A 19,431-nucleotide genomic window follows, 5' to 3' on the forward strand; every position below is an offset into this window, starting at 1 on the left:
CAGGACTATCACCAGCACCAGATCAGGGAGGACTTGGATTTATCTCGTCGAGCTGCAAAATCCCCAAGGACAGAGCTTCCCCTGGCTCCCTGACGACCTGCGCTTCTCTTCTGAGAATCTCTTCTTGAGATTTTTTTCCACTCCCGTCCGCTCTGAACTGTCCACGCTGCCCTTTTGTTGTCCCCTCGCATGTTGTCTGTTGCTGCTGCCCAGAGTTTGCTGTCATCCTCCCAGCTCCCCAGTGTATATATAATCTGAGTAACCCTGGGAAACCAAAGTGCAAGGGCCAATATCCGTGTATGAAACTGCAAAGCTGGGGCCTTAGCTTGTAACTGTATTCATGTATTGCATTTTCAATTGTCTTGTGGCACAAGAGAAGCAAAAACCAAGATTTTTTCCAACAGTTCAAAGCTAATGCTAAAATGTATTAACTATAGCGCTTTTGCGGGTCTGTGTTTTTTCCTCTCTCTCTTTGAAGCTGAGCATCACTGGCCTCTGTCTGTTGTTACCTTATTTTGCATTTAAAACTGTCCAAGTAATCTGCTCTTCTGTAAGTGTGTGTGGCTCTAATAATTTGGGATAAAGCAACATGAATCCAGAATGTAAGCTTCACTTCAAAAAACTTTTGTTCTCCACTTGTCTTGATTGAAGATCTGAACATGGGATGTGTCCATTGTCACTTGTCCTTCTGCCAAGTCCTAACATTCCAGCACACCTTGCAACAAGCCTAAAATTATTATTTTAGGAAAATGACTGTGGTTCCTTTATGATTCCTTTTTTCCATAAACTGGTATTTCACAAGCTGCGTAGCCTTACTGTTTTTTCAGTGACTGATCCATTCTAACGTAGGAGAATAACACCTCTTGCACATAGCTTGATTGTTCCTTTGCAGAATCTTGCTTTTGCTGAAATTGTTGGGTATTTGGTGGCACTGTTGCTTTTCATTGAGTTGTGGTTTTTACTTTCTTGATGTGATGCGTCATGTGTTATAACTTTTCCTGTGATGCTTTCATTGCAGGCCTTGCTGAGACCAGGACGAATAGACAGAATTATCTACGTGCCATTGCCAGACGCAGCCACTCGTGGGGAGATTTTCAAACTTCATTTTCAGTCCATGCCAGTCAGTGATGAAGTCTGCTTAGCAGAGCTTATTGAGCACACACAGAAGTACTCAGGAGCAGAGGTAAAACTTCCTGAATTGTAATGGCCACAGAGTCAGTGCACAAAACCGTGTTTTTAAAATTGAAATCAAGTATCACCCGGATATCATCCCTCGAGTCTTCTCAAAGTGGTGGTGGGAATTACAAAAGGGAACGTTTGAGATTTTGTGTTTCTGCACAGAAAACATGATACAGTCTGGGGCATTTTTCTTTCAAGATGTCCGTCCGAGGAATATCGCCAGAGCAAGGTTCTTTACCAGCATGAGCCTTAGTACAATCATGGGTGGCCTCATTAAGGGTGCACTGCCAGGAGGAGTGGAGAGAGATGGGGGCAAGTGTCCCCAGACTGTTCAGACAGTTCACCTGGGTCTCCCCACATCCATGAGGATCTTTTGCATTTAGGATTGTGACTCAGAGCCTCAGATGGAGGGAGGAGAGACAGAGTTATGAGACAGTGTAGGGGAATTGCAAGGGAGTCACTGGTCACTTTGAAGCTTGTATTTTCATATTCTGTATAATCGAGACCCCACAGCAGCACTTATTGTTATAGCTCCTTGCTATTAGTTAGTCAGCTTCTGACAGTGGACATCAGTCAGTTATTTCCTGTCCTTCATAGAAGCAAGAACTTTCTCAGATGCTGCTGCCTGGCAGTTATAATATGCATTGCTATGCTAGTGGTCAACACTTTGCTCCCTGAATATTATTCATGTCAGTGTGTTGTGAAAGGATATTTCATTCTTTCCTCATTTTGATTAATTGAAAGTAATTGTATGACTTCAAAAATTCAGAGTTATTAAAGTTGCCAATTCAAGCTCTTAAAAGATTTGAAATACCAAAATTAAAATTTCCACCTCACCATAGCCTGTCCTAGTGTATGCATTATCACACCATCTTTAATTAAATAGTCACCTTCTAGTTTTTCCATAGCAGAGTGGAAAACGTGATGTGCCTGCCTTGGCTCCCCCATCTTCCTTTGTGCTGTTTACAAAGGCAGGGAAGTAAGCTAAAGTTTTGTCTTGGTCCAAAAGCGAGGGTGACTGTGGAGTATGTGTGTATTCCTATATTGCTGAAGGCCCTTCTCAGCTGGCGGGTCATTGGATGTGCTCTCAGGCAGGACTTTTGCTCATTCAGCTATCACGTAAGTGCTGGTGTGTTGTAAAACGCTGCATTGCCTACTAGTAACCTCGGGCTGGTGAGGGCACTGCTGTGAGTGCTCCATGTCTGGGGGAGGGGGTCAGACCTTGCCATCCGCAGCAGCGGTGGCTGGGCTAACCTCCAGGCTCATTCCACGATGCTGTGTCATGACGGACACCAAAGTCAAACCCACAGTAAGTTTCCTCCTCTATGGCACAGGACAAACTGTGCTCTGGGAACGAATGAATGAAAGCTGCATAGTGAGCAAAGCTGTTTTGTGTAACACATCTTTTTGCCACGGAATGTGGGATCTCATAATGAGAAAAAGGCAATAATAAGAAGGATTGCAGGCTTATATGTTGGTCTGGAAAACTATCGCAGCTCGGCTGTCTCCACGCTTTGGAGTAGCAACTTGAAACTGTACTATGTTTTTACCTGGATGTCAGTGCTATGACTTTTGCTGCCATGGGAAAATATATCTGCCTCTGGCTGAGTTACAAGCCTCCAAAAACATAAATATAAACATATCCTCTGTTGTGTATGGAAACTCTCTTCTTACCAGGCAACAACTATAATGCTTGTATTACAGAAATTCCAAGCATATGGGGATTTCCTTTGGATCTGGATCAGCTGAGGCTCTAGTGGTGAATTCCTGTGCCTAGTTGATAATGAGTCACAAATGTCTTGGTGCTGGCTTTGTACAGAACCAAAAATAAGTTAATGGGTCACTGAGTGCAGCTACAGATTAGTTGCAGAGGGAAAAAAGTCTGCCTGTTTCTAATACAGCATTTCTCATTAATTTTGTTCTTTGCATCATTCAAAGAATTATAATAACGGGGATGTAAAGAGTAAATACAGAAAAAGCCTCAGTCAGTGTTCCTTGGAAGAATATATAAAAAGTCTTGACAGTTGGCACGCACAGTGGCCAGTTTCATTAAAGCCTTTTCTTCCTAGTGTCTCCAGCTTCCCAGCTTTACAAATAGTTTCCGCTGTTGAATGGCAAGTTCCCGTTTCAATGTTCTATCCTTTGTTTAGAAAAAGAAATGGAAAATGCTTGGTTTTGTGACTAGAAGATGTTGTATGAATAGTATGAGTTGTGTGTAAAGATGCGTTGAATCATCCCGACATGAGCTGAATAAACAGCAAGTAGAGTGGATAGTTCAGTATGCAGCTGGCTTCCAGCCTGGCCTTTTTCAGATCAGATAGTTGTGTATTTTTGCCTGTCATCCCTTATGACCAGTAATCTTTATTCACCTGCTGGATGTATGTTTCTGTTAACGAGTACCTTTAAAGATATATCAAGATAGCGAAATAGGCTGATTTCCTCCCACTGTTTCACGTGAGAGAATATGGAAGATAATTTATGAGGGTGAATTACAATTTCCTTCTCTCACGTGTAAGTGAAGTGTAATGTACAAAAAAAAGTGCGTTAAAGGAGCAATGTCTGTATAATTAGCTTTTATTATGCAAATAGTTTAGGTCAAACAAAGCCTCAGCTTTCTAGAAATATTTGGGTTTGAGTTTGAGTTTGATTTTCATTTTCAGGCCCTTGTGAAGTAGTGCTCTGCAGCAGTGCTTGAGGCTCTTCGTCAGGGATACTTCAGTATCTCTAAACCAGAAAAGTAAGAAAATGGTGGTTTAGAAGTTTCTAAATAGCAAGGTTTGGCCTCAGAGCTGATGACACCAAGGATCATTCCCTCCTCCCTCTAAGGCAACTTCTTTGGCTCCATCTCTGCCCTGAAGACATCTGCCTTTTCCCAGGACCCCCTCAAACTCTTTTTAGCCGAGTGGTGTGAGTGAGCTGTGCACGGGGTCGGTCTGGTTGCTGCAAGGACAGCTCTGCAGTAACTGTATGTCTCTTTGGGCCTTGCACGCAGGCCGACAGGTTTCACCGGTGTGGTGGAAGAGCAGTCAGAACTGCTCTGGTCTTTGTCCCCAGCTTTATTTTTCTAGCAAATTTCTACTGAAGGCCATACCCAGGCAGCTGACACCTGGCGTGGTTCGGCAGGAGGCTGTGCTGTGCTATGCTGCAAAGCTGGCCTCGCCGGCACCTCCAGGTGCTGTAGCATTAGTGAGGAGCACTGGTAGGCACTGAGAAGTCTCTAGTCCTTAAAAGTAATAAAAATAGTTAACAGAACAAGTGTCATGCTGCACTGAAACTTTTATAAAGATGTATTCTAGTGTTCCTGGATTTTATTTTGGGCAAAATGGCAGGAGAACCAACTTTTATAAAACCAGTGATTTTTTTTTCCCCATGGTTTTATGTAATTAGGATGTCTTCACTCAAAGATTGTTCAGTTTAATCATAGCTTTTTCCTAGAGCATTTTCAGTGTTATACTTAATGCTGAGAAGTTATATCCTTTATTGGATGTGGAGAGAAACGTAGTGACAAAGGTTGAGGAAAAGGCTGAGCTACTTAATGCCTTCTTTGCCTCAGTCTTTAATAGTAAGACCAGTTGATCACCAGGTACCCAGCAGCCTGGGCCAGAAGCCAGGGACGGGTACAGAACGAAGCCTCCATAATCCAAGGGGAAATGGTTAGCGACCTGCTACACCACTTAGACATGCACAAGTCTATGGGGCCAGAGGGGATCTGCTGGAGGGTACTGAGGGAGCTGTGGGAGTGCCCACAGACCCCCTTTCCACCGTTTAGCAGCAGTCCTGGCTAACGGGGGAGGTGCCAGCTGGTGGGAAGTTAGCAAATGTGATGCCCATCCTCAAGAAGGGCAGGAAAGAGGATCCAAGGTCCTACAGGCCTGTCAGCGTGACATCAGTGCCAGGGAAGGTTATGGAGCAGATCATCCTGAGTGACATCATGTGGCACATGGCACATGACAACAGGGGGATCGGGCCCAGCCGGCATTGGGTTATGAAAGGCAGGTCCTACTTGACACCCTCAGTCAGCTTGCAGACACCACCAAGCTGGGGATCTGCTGGAGGGCAGGAAGGCTCTGCAGAGGGGTCCGGACAGGCTGGACCCATGGGCCAAGGCCGACTGCATGAGCTCCAGCAAGGAGAAGTGCCGGGTCCTGCCCTTGGGTCACAACACCCCCACACAACACTACGGGCTTGGGGCAGAGCGGCTGGAAAGCTGCCGGGTGGGAAAGGACCTGGGGGTGCCGGTCAACAGCCGGCTGGACATGAGCCAGCGGTGTGCCCAGGTGGCCAAGGCGGCCGGCAGCATCCCGGCTTGCATCTGAAATGGCATGGCCAGCAGGAGCAGGGCAGCGCCCGTCCCCCTGTGCCCGGCGCCGGCGAGGCCGCCCCTGGAACCCTGTGTTGGGGTTTGGGCCCCTCACTGCAGGAGGGACATGGAGGGGCTGGAGCGTGGCCAGAGCCGGGCAGGGGCTGGGGCAGGGGCTGGGGCACGGGGCTGGTGAGGGGCGGCTGAGGGACCTGGGGGGGCTCAGCCTGGAGAGGAGGGGGCTCGGGGGGGGCCTGATCGCTCCCTGCAGCTGCCTGACAGGGGCTGTGGGCAGGGGGGTGTCGGTCTCTTCCCCCAGATAACAAGTGACGGGACAAAGGGAAACGGCCTCAAGTTGCGCCAGGGGAGGTTTAGGTTGGGTGTCAGGAAAAACTTCTTCACTGAAAGGGTGGTCAAGCACTGGACCAGGCTGCCCAGGGAGGTGGTGGAACCACCATCCCTGGAGGTGTTTAAAAAATGCGTAAATGTGGCACTTAGGGACATGGTGTAGTGGTGGGCTTGGCAGCCATGGGTTAATAGTTGGACTCAATCTTAAGGGTCTTTTCCAACCTAAACGATTCTATGATTCTATCTGTGTGATTTCTCACTGTGCTTGCTATAAAGTATGATTAATTTAAGATCCAACCACAGAAGTATTTAAAAGCAGTGTTTGAAACTGCAAACAGCATGAGTTCTTTGGATCTCATTTGCTTGCTTTCACGATGCAGCTACAGCCAGCTTGCTTTAGGAAAGATGGCCTTCCACAAATTCAGGTACTCTACTTCTTTAGTTTGTGGTTCAGATTAGGTTTTTCATAATTATTGACTGCTCGCTGTTGTAACAGAAAACACCAATAGTCTCAATGCACTTTCTAGTGCAAGTAAGAACAAAATCGTGTGGAGAGTATCTGATAGTAAATTGCTTGTGTTGTAATTTTTAAGTTATACATTGTCTCAAACAGAAAGGAGGAAAGGTTGTAGCTGAACTATGACTTGACCTAGAGGAAGGATGCGTCACCTTTATAAATGCAAAGACATGTCTTTGTTAGACCTGTGAAGTGGAAGGAGTGTGTCTGTCTTCATATCCTTGGAGTCTGCTCTGTGAAAACGGACAAGCAAGTGAAGAAGACAGTGTTTCTCCACTGTAGAAATATTTTGTGCCAGAAGGTAGGTGATAAAAAGGAAGAACCTAGTAGAGTGAGAGAGCTTCTGTTATTGCCTGAGCCCCAGTCAGATTATGCTTTTGTTACAGTTTAGAAGGCAGTAGCACAGAGAGAGAGGTTTTAGACAGAAACTGAAACCAAGTGTTGAGTTGTTTTGAGTTTGAAGTTGGTTAGAAGTAATAAAAAATTAAACATTCAGGATATGATGACAATATTCTTAAGACAAGTGTGCTTATAAAAGTAAGCTAATGGGAATGACTGCTTTTAAATTGGAAAGCAGGTCATGGTGAAAGTGAAGACTGGCATTGTTTCTATAGTATTCTCAGTTTCCATGTTTACAGGACACAATAGTAAAGCGGGAATCTGGGAACCTGTAAATCTTTCACTGGTTCTTAGCTGAAGTAAATAGTTAATGTAAAAAATATCTTTCTCACTTTGCAATAACTCTCAATGGGAACACAGAGAATGAAGGGAAAAAAAACCAAGCCAATGAAGGTTTGCTCTGGCTCAAACGACAGTGTATTTGATGCCAAAAAGTATCTTTGCAGCAGCAGCACACTAGCTCAAATCAGCTAAAGTCTTTGACTCTTAAAATACGTATTCCAAAACATGCATGTTCCTGTTTACCAGATAGTGACGTATTTAAACTATATACTTTAATAATAAAACACCCCAAACAACCAAAACCTCCCCATTTTCCCCTCTTATAGAGGAAGTTACCAGCTACAGAAGAAGTGAGGATGCACCATTGTAGGTGCACAGGAGGGTAAACAGTTTTTTAAGAGGTTGGGAAAAATTTGGCTTTTCACTGGTGAGCATCTACAGTAACGTTGGGAGAGGGCTTAGATATAGAGGAAAAAAGGACATCTGACAAATTAGGATGTACTGTCTTCTTTACACCTAGTTTTCCGTGAAGGAAAATACCTTCCAAAGTTACAGGAAAAGACTTTCTGCTTAACATTTTTAAAAGGCAATGGATCAAATCCTGTATAATAGTCTAAAATGAGACACGGGCTTTTGGGAGTTGAAGGTATCAAAAAAAGAGTGAAGTTTCTGTACGGGGAAAAACCCAAACCAACCCAGCAGACACTTCGAATCATGTCCTGGCTAAAGCTCATGGTTTTGATTTTTAAATGTGACCACGTTTGTTCTTTTTGTGCTTAGTTATGTTAGAGGCAGAATACGTTTAATTCTCACTGAATTCAACAGGTGTTGGAAGACGCTCAGCGCATCATGCCTTGGGACTTGGCCCTCAGATTTTGAACTTCTAAGATACCACCAAAAAAAAACCAACCAAAAAACAAGCATGTGTCTCATCAGAAATATGTGATTTGAAAATACACTTTGGTAGTTAAAGCATCTGTGGCTGAATTACTCTGGCCTGACTCTGCTGGGTGGCCTTTTCTTCTGAAGGAGTTCTGCTTAGCTTCATGCCAGGATACGGGATTACAGTGAAATGCAGTTTTCAAAGTGAGGAACGCCATCGAATTGAAATGCAGCAAGATTAGGGCCTCAGATGAACCTCTGAAGTTTCCCTTGGAATGAGGCATAGGATCCATTAATTTATATCACTCATTGAAAAGTGAACATTTTTGTGTGGGTGGGTGAGGAAAAGAGACTCAGCCTTCATCCAGTATGGGTAATATGGGATCACCACCTTCCTACACACGTTTATCAGTGCTAAGGATGTGTTTGGCACAGGTGGCTGGAAGGTGAGGAAATACCTGGCATCCAGAATGTTTTCCGAAAGTCAATGTTTGGGATAAACGGGATGAATCACTGGAAAGGAAATAACTAACTACAGAGGACTTCCCATGGGATTTTGCTTACTGCTGGTCTCACAAGAGCCTCGTACGTGCAGAATGTGCTTGGGCAGATCGGGTACAAGGGCAGCACGAGTGTCTGGGTAGTCACTCACTGACATGGTGATGCTGAACTGAAAGAGTGTGGCATTGCACTGCCTCTGCCCGATCTCCTTTTTCTACTCATTTAGAAAGATCCAGTTCCTCTCGTGCATTTTTCAGAAATGGGGTGGTGGCCTTGTTGCCTAAGTGGGCTGATTTTCATCATGTCTTGTCTCAGCTGAGACCTGATAAAGTACTGTATGCATTTACCCTATGAGTATATAAAATATGGCAGGCAATTAGCATGTTTATGCAAAAAAAAAAAAAAAAAAAATCTTTGGTATACAGGAGAGTGTTTCCACTGAAATCTATGCATGGCTAGCTTATCTGGGAAAGAACATTTTATCCTTCAGTGAGATAATGATTTGCTAATAGTTTAATCAAGCAGAGGAGATTTAATGCATCTGGCTGAGGGGACATCAGGGTCTCCAAAAAGGTCAGACCCATTAACAGCTCAGGAGGATACAGTTGAAACTGCTTCCTAAGTAACTCAAAGAACAGTGATCCTCAGAGGAACTTGGGGAAAATGCCAGAGGGAATTTGAATGAGCCCCCAAGGGAGCACCGAACAGCACTGAGTTATGAAATTTAGCCTGCTGCTCAAGTTTGAGATTTTCTTCCTGCACACAGCCCAAAGAGCTGAACATTTGGATTCTTTAAATGCAGAAACAGTTAGGGTGCTGGAACCCTACTGCTAATTTCAGTGTTGTGTTTTTTTCTTCCTTTCTATGTCTTCATTAGCTATTTTAATGGTATTGTCTGCCCAGGTTCTGTAAATGAGCTCATGTGTTTGTTTTTGCCCTTCCTGTGCCTTTGAAGGGTTGTTTCTCGTTGCGTGCCTGGTAGGAGAAAGAACCTGTGACAGGAGCATCACTTATGCTAGGGGTAAGCAATCCTCTGCCGACAGGGCTGCTGGCTTCCGATGGGCTTGTATAAAACAGCTCTAGTTCCACCAAACCAGCTGAGGCGTGGGAGATGCCCGTGTTTACCGGCAGCACTGACTGTGCTGTTTGCCTCCCTCCCCTGCCCTTGCCTTCCCTTTTCCACGCCACCTTGCATGTGGCGGAGTTACCAGGAGCTCTCCTTTGTCGACGGTGGCAGAGGGGAGTGTGTTGCCAACACAGCAGGGGACTGTTGAGCTGTCACCGAAACACAGGCTTGTAAAAGAGGGACCTAGACTGATACTCCGTCAGCCAGCTTCACTTGCCTTCTGCTCTTGCCTGTGGCTTTGCTGCTTTGTTGTCCTGGTTTTGGCTGTAATTCCCAGCAATGGAAAAACATGTTGCTCTTTAAAAGCAGATGGGAATTCATTCCTGAAGGAAAAAATATGTCTTTTTAGGCTACTGCTATTGTTTTCTTTTAGTTTTATTTTTTGCCTGTGAGTTATTTCTAGCAACTTTTAATTTAATTCATTCTTTTTTTCTTTTTTTTTTTAAATGAGACAGCAGGGATTATTCTCCAATGTCTTAAAGCACACACTTTCAGTATACAAATGATCACAAACAGAGATCTGTAATGCTCAAAGTAAAACCTGCATGTGCAGTGATCAGAAAGGAATTTAAATGTTGTTTTTTCTGCCTTTTGAAGTATTTTCATTTACATAATGCAAATGCCTATATCAGTTCAGAGTGACACAATTTGCTTTTATGTTAAAAAAAAAGGAAAAGAAAAAAAATTAAGCACTTACTCCTCACACTGACCTATTTTTCTGATTTAAACCTGTGGTGCTGGCACTTGATCTTATAAGTTATGGCGTGTCACAGGGTATACAGTTAGAAGTGAGCTTGCGGCTTTGAGTTTGACTCAACTCTAGTCCTAAAGACAAGGCATACAAATTAGAGAAAGTCACCAAAAAGTCATTACACTTCATAAAGAATTAATTCCCAGTCCATGACTTTTATACACTAACTTCAACGTATACAAGTTGCTGTAAATACTGCATATTTCTTAGGTACATTAGCAAAAGTTAAGTCCAAAGGCTTTTTTTGTTTCACTTTCTGTGAGACTGCTGATTTGTATCCACTTCTTTCATGAACAGGAAAAGAAGTAAATATCCTTACACATCCGTTGGCATTTCTCATGCAATTAAGATTAGCATGTGTCTGACTGGCTTAAGTGCCTGTTATGATTACTTTTAATAGTATATGACGTCTGACTCTCAAACCTCAGTGTTCAATTTACCTTTTCGTGTATATACATTTTCCGCTTGCATATGCTGAGAATTTCAAGAGTTTCACATGGAGGTAGCACTGAGGCATAATCTCAGGCATCAGCTTGGCCAGGAGAGCTGCAGAGGGCTGCCCACTTCTGCAGTAAAATTTATTTTCCATCCTTAACAGAACCAGTCCTCCAAAAATAAGGGTAGTACTTGGACAACGATATCCAAAATAGTTCTGATTTTTATCTTAATTGGCACTAGGAATATTTAAATGTAGTACCTGAAGGCTAACTCAAATAGGATGTTTATACCAGATGAAACCATACAGAGGAACACCTTGTGCTGACCTACTTGTATTTCTGGTACTGTGCCAGTTAAATTGCTGTCAAGGTGGAAGAAATGTTAATGAATGGCAGAGGAATAATAGAGCGCAGGTATAAAAGCTTATTAATCTCCCCGAGCATTGTTGCTGTGAATGAAGAGCGTGTATTTTAATGACAACACTAACTGTTTACACTTCACTGAACTGCAAAGATTGGAGAGGGGTGTGTGTATGAATTAAAGTATTTGAACATCTATTGGTATCTTTGTGTATATATAAAATAGGATGTTTGCCTTTTGCAGTCATCAGTGAAGTAATTGTTTCTGTTGTGAAAATTTGGAACCTGATAATGAATAACAAAATAACATCTAATAAAATCAGTAAGTGTGCCGTTAGACTGTGAATATCTTAGACAATATATTAAATTTCAAACTTAAAAGCTGTCATCATTAAACCTACGTTTGTATAGAACATGCACCAACTATTCTGCTTCCATTGTGTTCTGCTATAATAGAAATAATATTTCATTTGTGTAAAGTAAATGTTGAGTTTATTTTAGGTGGAATGATCCTTATTGATACAGTATTTGGAGAGGTTTTTTGCGGGGTTTTTTTCTTAACATTTTAATTGTGATATGCTTTAATACTTTCCATCCCTAAAAATGTGCATGAGCCACAAGCTTACGCACTTGTCACTATCCCATGAAGTTATTTGAGTTTGAAAATGCACTCTGCTGTATTTCTTTCAAAGAGGTTTTGGTTATATATAATTTTATTTGTCTAAGTGAGATTTTTGGGGGGAAAGAATAGTTGAAATACCAGCTTTTGTTCTCCCTTCTTTTTTTATCCACAAACTTTAGCAATAAAGTTGTTGGAGTTGAAGGCTTTTTGGTGAGATTAAGCTGCTCAGCAGTAATTCTGAAAAGGTTTGAGAAGTTGCTAGTAATTAAGGTAGTCACTGATGCCGAATGTGCGAACAGGGAAGCTTTCAAGTATTTGCAGCCAAACCTATGTTGTCAAACAGGGAAATTTTCATTCTTGCCATGTAACTTCTGTTTTCACAGCATGCCTGAACGCTGGCTGCTCATGAGAAGGAGAGCTGCAATCCCATTGAAGAAGGCACTTTAAGGGGAGCTATCTGTAACTGGCTTTGTTTTGTACTTGAATCCTAACAAAGATTTTGTATTGGCACAATACTTTGGTCTTAGCATTCAAATCATTGCCTGGAGTAGAAGCTGTCAAGTAACATTTCTCAGCACGACTGAAAAGCTGTGCACACATTACTGCAGCTCAGATTTTTGTACATCAGGAACTGGAAGTTGTTATTTCCAAGTTATCTTTTATGGTTTCCCTTAAATATATATAGAAATACAAAAAGCTTTAGATTGCCTTTGGCAAAAGGATTAAACGATTATTGGCAGATGGAAACAGTACAATAACAACCCAAATTATTAGCAATGTTAGCAGCAATTCCGTGGACTGTTTTGCTTTTTAATTAAACTTTTCAAACTTTCACCTATTCTCAGCTTAACCATCTTATTTCCTGTCTTTAAGTAATGAAAATGTCAAGGGTAGTCGGGTAGTAAAAAAACCCCTTTCAGGTCTTGGTCTCCTGTAATATGTCCATGGCATTGCGTGTGTAGAGGCGAGCCATCAGATCTGGGTTGACCACTTGCAGTGGAAGCAAAAGCCAAGATGACTGTAATTGCTAATTGGTCTTGACATCCCCATTGTCAGCGGAGGGGAACCAAGAGCATTTTGCCCGGTTTAAAAGAGCTGCTTTGGATTTTGTTTGTTTGATGAGTTATTTTCTTATTTAGGGAAGCAGGGGGGGTGCGTTATGATTTCAGAGTGATTGGCATTTTACAGGGATTGGCTTTGTGGTGTTTGATACTTCATTTCTGAGCAAACAAAGCAAATTTGCGATAAAATACTATACTATTCTACTTAACATTGCACAGTGAAACGCACCATTGGAGGAAAAGGAGGGGGAGGGCAACAATCTGTCTTCTGTTTTCTCTTGTATATTTTGGTCTTACTGTGCTTTTTACTGGGATAAACCAACTTTGTCTTTTTCCGGAACTGTGCCCATTTGATGAGAAACTGATGAAGAAGGAGGGGGAGGTGGGGAGAATGTACCCGCCTCATAAGTTAGACTCTGTGGGCATCTGCCGTGGGATTTTTCCAAGTATTTGTGAATCTGTGTCAGGAAAAAAATTTTCCACTCGATCTCTCTTTTGGCAGCCACTTCCCTTTGCACGGCGTGTTTTTTGTCATTCAGCTAAGAATGAAGAACTGAAGAGAAGAAGCCAGGAGGACACGTTGTTGGGGATTCTTCTCATGACAGGCAATGATAAGGGGCTTGGGTGTTCAGCGCTGCCACGCCGCCCCAAGCAAGCAAAAAAAGCCCAACCCCGAAGCCAAAAGCCACATGCCACTTGCATTTCTGGTTACCTCTGCAAGCTGCAGTAGTGGCTGTGTACCTAGGGAGGGGTGGTCGGGGGGAGCTCCCTTGCCAGGGAGGGGTACAGCGTGGCTGTAGGGACGCGGGCTCATTGTAGACTCCTGTAATCAGACGTGTTACCGTTTTATGGGATGTTGCCATTCTGTGGTCATTTCTGTGTATTTACAAGTCGTATAAACCGGAGGGAGAAACAAACCGCGCTCCTTTGTTAGCGAAACAAAATTTGCAGGCAAGAAAATGTGTTCAGTAATTTAGTATAAACAAGAGAGAACAAAACTTCTCTTGATTTTGACTTTTCTAGTTTAAGGCCTGAGGACTTCCAAAGAAGAGTTGGCAGTCTTGTTTTAATTCAAACATTAAGCGCTCATCATAATAAGATGTCAGTTTTCTTCAGAAGTGGAATACAGTTGAAATGTTAAAAGCTGAAAATTTACTCTTTAATTTCTAACATTTGTTGTTACTAACTTTGCAAAAGTATTTGTGAATTCAGTGAAGTAAACTCAAGGAAGAAAAACCTGGGGTTTTTGTTAATTTTAAGAGTTTTTTGCATGTGATTATATCTATTTTTAGTAAGTCTGTGTATATATATGTATCTATACACACATACATATATGAAGACCTTCCTTTTCTTATTTATGATTTCCTGCAAGCGTATATAGAAAACAAGTTCTATAAACTTGTCCATCCAGAAAGTATTCTATTCTTTCCTTCTCTCTTCTTGTATATTGTTTTTGCACTTGCGTGCTGAAAAAAAAAAATCTTTTGAAACTCATTGGTTTATTAAAAATAATCCACATTCTGTCTTCATTAGCCCTTGTTTATTAATAACAATTATCTATGGAAGAGCAGGAAAAAGGGAAGAAAAAAGCATGAAATTCATTTGTCTATTATCAGTGCTTGAAAGTCGGAGGAAGAAAGTGAACTTGAGAATTTAGACAGTGTCTTACCCTAGGCTAATTGTTTACCATTAAAAAGAGAGCTTGCATGCAGGAGGGAGTGTTATGTTTTGGACTTACTTCCTTGTAACTCATAAATCTTGGCTGTATAAATGTTCAGTCATTAATTAAGACTTCCAAATTAATCTGTTTCCTGACTGGACTTGGCTGTTTTTGCATAAAGCACTGCGGCTGCCCTGCTTCCCAGTTTAGGAGTGCTTTCAAATGTGTGATATGGAAGTATGATGTTTATTGTGGAGAGTTAATGAAGAGCATGTATGGAGCGGGCAGGAGGCATTTTGTTACTAACGTGCAGGAAACAGGGCGGTGGTGTCACAGTGGTTTTGCGTACTTTAATTACTTCCCTTACTTCAAACAATGGCAAAAATGGCTATTTTATATTGATAAATGTCAGTCCTGAGCAGAAGTATTTTTCTTTCATTGTTCTTAGATAGCATTCTGTCTTTGCAGTTCAGCCAGTTTACTCAGGATGATGTATAAATACAGCCAAAAAGTATCTGTCATGTGATTGAAAAATATCAACTTTTGTTAGAGACTTTTAAAAAATTAATTAGTAATATTATCACTCAGGTAGTATTATCACTGCATTCATTTGACCTGCTTATCTAGTAACAGGGTGTTCATTTGGGTTTTGTGTCCTACTTCTGTTACCCTTTATTTACAAATGGGTGTAAATATATTTGTGTGTCCTTTCTTACTTATGAAGCCACACAGGAGCTTTTACCATATATTTAATTATTTCTCTAGTATTTAGGATTTTCATAAATTCATAGCTGGGTGATATGTACAATATACGTTGTACTATAAAAGTTCAAGTTACCTTTAGCACTTAGTTATGCACAGTGTTGAAAGCGAGTATACTAGCTCTCCCTCTGAAGGGAACATCCCCTAGCTCATACAATGGATTTGGTGTTAAAGATGAAGCAGCAAAAGCTGCAAATGAATCATCCAGCCAGGCATGGTATTTTAAAACCAGGTAGTCCTGGAGATGTACTGGATTTTGTAGTTAATTAAACCAAAAATGTTTTCATTATCTGGGTTCCAGTTGACTATATGTGTATTGCAGCAGTCAGCTTCCTTCAATTCTGCATGTGCAATGAATTTCATAAATTACTTATAAAGTTTCTGTTCTGAGCTGTCTAATTTGTGTGTGAAACCTACAGAAGTAGGAATTAATCATGAACATGAACAAAAAAGATCTCTCGTTAGCTCTTTAAAGACTTAGCGTTCGATCTATGAAAGTGTGTTACTGTTCACGTTTTCTTTGTCGTGAGAGTGTAGGGATACCACAGCGCTAATCAATGTGTCCTTTACCAAGGAACTAAAAAATAGTCTGCAGTGTGTGCTTATGAGTCTGAATCAACTGTTATCTACCATGAACATATTTTTCATTACTTTCATATATGTGTTGCACTAAGGAAGATACTTGTTTCTTAACAGCTAATTAGAAATTGGTCGGACAGCTTCAAAGTCTGAGAGAGTCTGAAATCTGAATGTAAACTTTCAGCTGAATTTCATCGCTTTTATCACTTCAACCAAACCCAGACTATTAATACTTTCTCGTTTCTAGCCTAGTCAAAGTTTAGACTGTTACCCTACAGCATTTCAAAGATTTTCATGTGTGTAAAAAATTCCCTGCAACAAATGGAATTATCTAATGTACTTAAACACGTCTCAGCTTGCTAAATCCAAGGATTATTTCTTTAATTCCTAAAAATTAAAATGTCTTCTACTTTAATATATATTATTAATTAACAGAAATATCAGAAGATGTATGGTTTTTCTTTATTTTTTAATTTTCAAGGTACGATGTATTTTTTCAGCCATATTCTATTACTGTCACTTACAAGCCTGTAGTTTCCTAACAGTTCATTTCTGGCAAACTGACTGATGCATGAACTACCTACTGCTGTTTTGTGCGATTAGATTTTGATATAGCAAAGTGATTTTTCCATGACCTAGAAAACCCCTTGTATTTTAATGGCATCAAAAAGAAGGCGTGTTCTCGGTTTCAGTTTCTCCCAAGCTAAGCCACTGTAAACATTGCCATGTCTTTCAGTATTGATTTTTACATGTGTCTAGTATGAGACATGGCTGTATGTGTTTATGAGGAACGGTGGCCATATGAATCCTTTTAATCTGCGTTTTGAAATTAGGTATAGCTCAGCGTGGCCTCAATGCTACCGTAGGCATGGTAAGGAACAGCCTGACTTTTAAAAACAAGCCTGGCACTCTTATCTTTTTGAAGCAGGAAACTATTTTATTTTTTTTTTAACTTGCCCCCATGAGATGATTGCCGTGCAATAAGTTCTTTCAAAAATAGCTCCATCTGTAGAAATCAGCTACTAAGATGCAGCATCAAAGGTGTACCAGCAACGAGTGACCCACTGAGTCAGGCAGGCGATGGAAATCCAGCTGAGCCTATTGTGCTTGGTAAAAGTACTATGTGGAACACGATAGGAAGGCTTGCTAAATTATAAAACATAGCATTAAGAAACTGTGGTAATAAATCTCTCTTCTGCCAGTCTACATTTCATTGGAAACAGTCCTGGACTTGCTGGGAGATAGGTTGGACTGTCTTACTGGTTTCTTCTTTCCTGTGAATTTGATAAATCATTTGACACATCGTATTTGGTAACAAGTAAACCCTACAATTTGAAATCTGTTGTTACATAAGACATGGGAGGCATTCAGGGTTGCATTTGGTAGTATCTATGTGCCACCTAGGTAACAGCACAAATGATAATTTGCCTTATTTCTTGCCATATACCAAGTAGGACTGGTTTTGCAGTGTGCAGATGCAGAATCAGGAACTACATTTGAAATACCTCTGGGGCGTTATTACAAACAGCCACACATTTGTTTCAGTACCTGGCTCCTGTGGGGTGTTACCAGTAAGTTGCATCAAGCCACTATAGAACAGCTGGTGCTGGTTTTGCTGCCATTCCAATACCATACCATTGAAAGAAGGACAGGGAAAACACAGCAAGGAAGCTTAGAATGTTTCGAAATTACACACACACACACACACACACACATAAAGTACAGCAGAAGTATTTCAGCCTATTAAAAAAAAAGAACGCTTCAAACAGCTGGCTTGACAAGAGTAAATAAACAGGGTAAGTTAACATAGGTGGCAAGAGCCATGGCCAGTGACAGCTCCCTGGACCACAGAAGCTGCTCTACTGATCCTACAGTCCCGGGGCTCCGAAGGCTTTTCCTAAAGAGCCGGTGCAGAGACCCATGCAGCATCCTCTTGCGATCATTGCTCGTGCTGTGGTTTCTCAAGGTGAACAAAACAACATTACTGGTGTTAAAATGATAAACCTAGTCCAGTCCTAGCCCAGTCAGGATCCGCATAGAACAGGTTGTTCCCTGCAAGTTGGAACAACACTGATAACATTTGGCAAGAATAGCAAACACACATTAATATTTGCATTATGATAACAGAGAGAGTCTATTTTGAGGTTTCTATTTGATACTAATAATTCATTCTTGGTTTTGAGATGATTCCTGAAAGAAGGTATCTCTTTCAATAAAGACTGTTCAGTGTAGGAAAGTATCTTGTTTTTAAAACAGAGAGCATGTAGTCACTTTATTTTTACCATTTGAAATCCAGCAGTTTGATTGGACTAATGTTTAGGCTGCCAGGACTTTTTAGCACCAGATTTTTTTCATTGGAAAATAGTGAGGGGTTTTTGTTGTTTGTTCCTTCTTCATTCATATGCAACGTTTAAGGAAAACTTAATTAAGCCCAGCATGCAGGGAGAGGAAACGCAACTCAGTAATTGAGAATATAATTAGCTATATTTATACAGAAGTGATTGTATTACCTAAATCCCTGGGCCCCCCCTTTTATTTTTTATACTTATTTTTGGATGGGTTTAGGGGCTAGGAAGGAAGGGAGGGCAGGCACAGACTCTGTAAAAAAGGTGGAAGGAATAAAAATGCTTCCATGGATCTGGAAAACAGAAATATAATGAGCTATCTCTGTTTCTCTGTAGAGCTGAAGCTGATCTTCCTCTTAAAAGTCCTTGAAAGAGTCAGTTTAAATTTCAGCTTCAGCGGTTTGCAAAGCTTGGAAAAGCCATACAAGTCAAATCGTATTCTCAAGGTGTAAACGTAGGACCAGGCTGATCCTGGATACAAAGGCCAGTCTTTTTACTGGTTTTTATTAAAATATTTTATTACTTCTGCTGCAAATTAACATTGGTTTGAACATTTTCTCTCTTAAGTATTGTTCGGTCTTCCTCATTAAAAAAACATTTCCTCAATAATAATAGGTTCCATATGTAGATGTTCTATGTATGTAAAATGATACATATTAATAGAAGTAATCACAAATGAAATGTGTTCTTTTGCTTTTCACCATGTAATGACTCTTCCCGCTCCAGCCTTTTGCCCCCCAAACAAGCAGAACAACAAGAAAACCCATTGAAAGGAAATTTGCAGTTTTAAATAATTTTCCAGATAATTTTCCAAGTTTAGATGGAGCTGGGAAGGGAGGCAGCCAGCCGGCAGAGATTGATCGCTGACTGTTCCAGGAACGCTTGACTTTCTGTGCAGCTCGGTCGATACCACGGGCTTGTGTGCGCCTGTAAGGACTCAGCTCAGGAAAGCTGTTCCCCATGCGCTTCACTTCAAAAATGAGGGCAAGTCCCTCCTCCTTCAGGATCCTTTATGCTGACAAGGAAGACACTTACTCAGGTGCTTACAGCAGAGTGTTTGCTGGAGCGTTTTGCTGAACTGCAACATTGCAGTGAGATGGAAAGACTTTACAGTACTTTGCACACCGTCTCTGAAACATATGGGAAAAGCATTTCTTAAAAAGAAGAAAAACAAAACCCCTTTCCTTTTTAGAGGGTTACAACAGTATTCCAACATTTGCCTGTAGAAATAACACCCAACCTCCATTTCATACAGTTCATTAAAAAGAAAAGAGCTATAAAAAGCCAAGTTAATTAGTGAAATCTGCATTTTTTTCATCT

General features: G+C 41.2%; 1 protein-coding gene across 3 annotated transcripts in view; it reads left to right on the plus strand.

Annotated features, from left to right (window-relative positions):
* The window catches only part of AFG2A (AFG2 AAA ATPase homolog A), a 208,668-nt gene that overhangs the window by 162,975 nt on the left and 26,262 nt on the right, over positions 1–19,431 (plus strand). For 2 of the 3 annotated variants that reach the window (XR_008730645.1, XM_055700731.1), the window contains one exon: positions 1,019–1,183. Coding sequence is in view for 2 of the 3 variants with exons in the window: in XM_055700731.1 (XP_055556706.1) it covers positions 1,019–1,183 (165 nt within the window). In the remaining variant the exon portion in view is untranslated. Of the gene's footprint in view, positions 1–1,018; positions 1,184–19,431 lie in introns of those variants that run through there. The other variant, XM_055700734.1, reaches the window with a different exon arrangement.

Source organism: Falco cherrug, chromosome 1, assembly GCF_023634085.1.
Source record: "Falco cherrug isolate bFalChe1 chromosome 1, bFalChe1.pri, whole genome shotgun sequence".
Classification (NCBI taxonomy): domain Eukaryota; kingdom Metazoa; phylum Chordata; class Aves; order Falconiformes; family Falconidae; genus Falco; species Falco cherrug.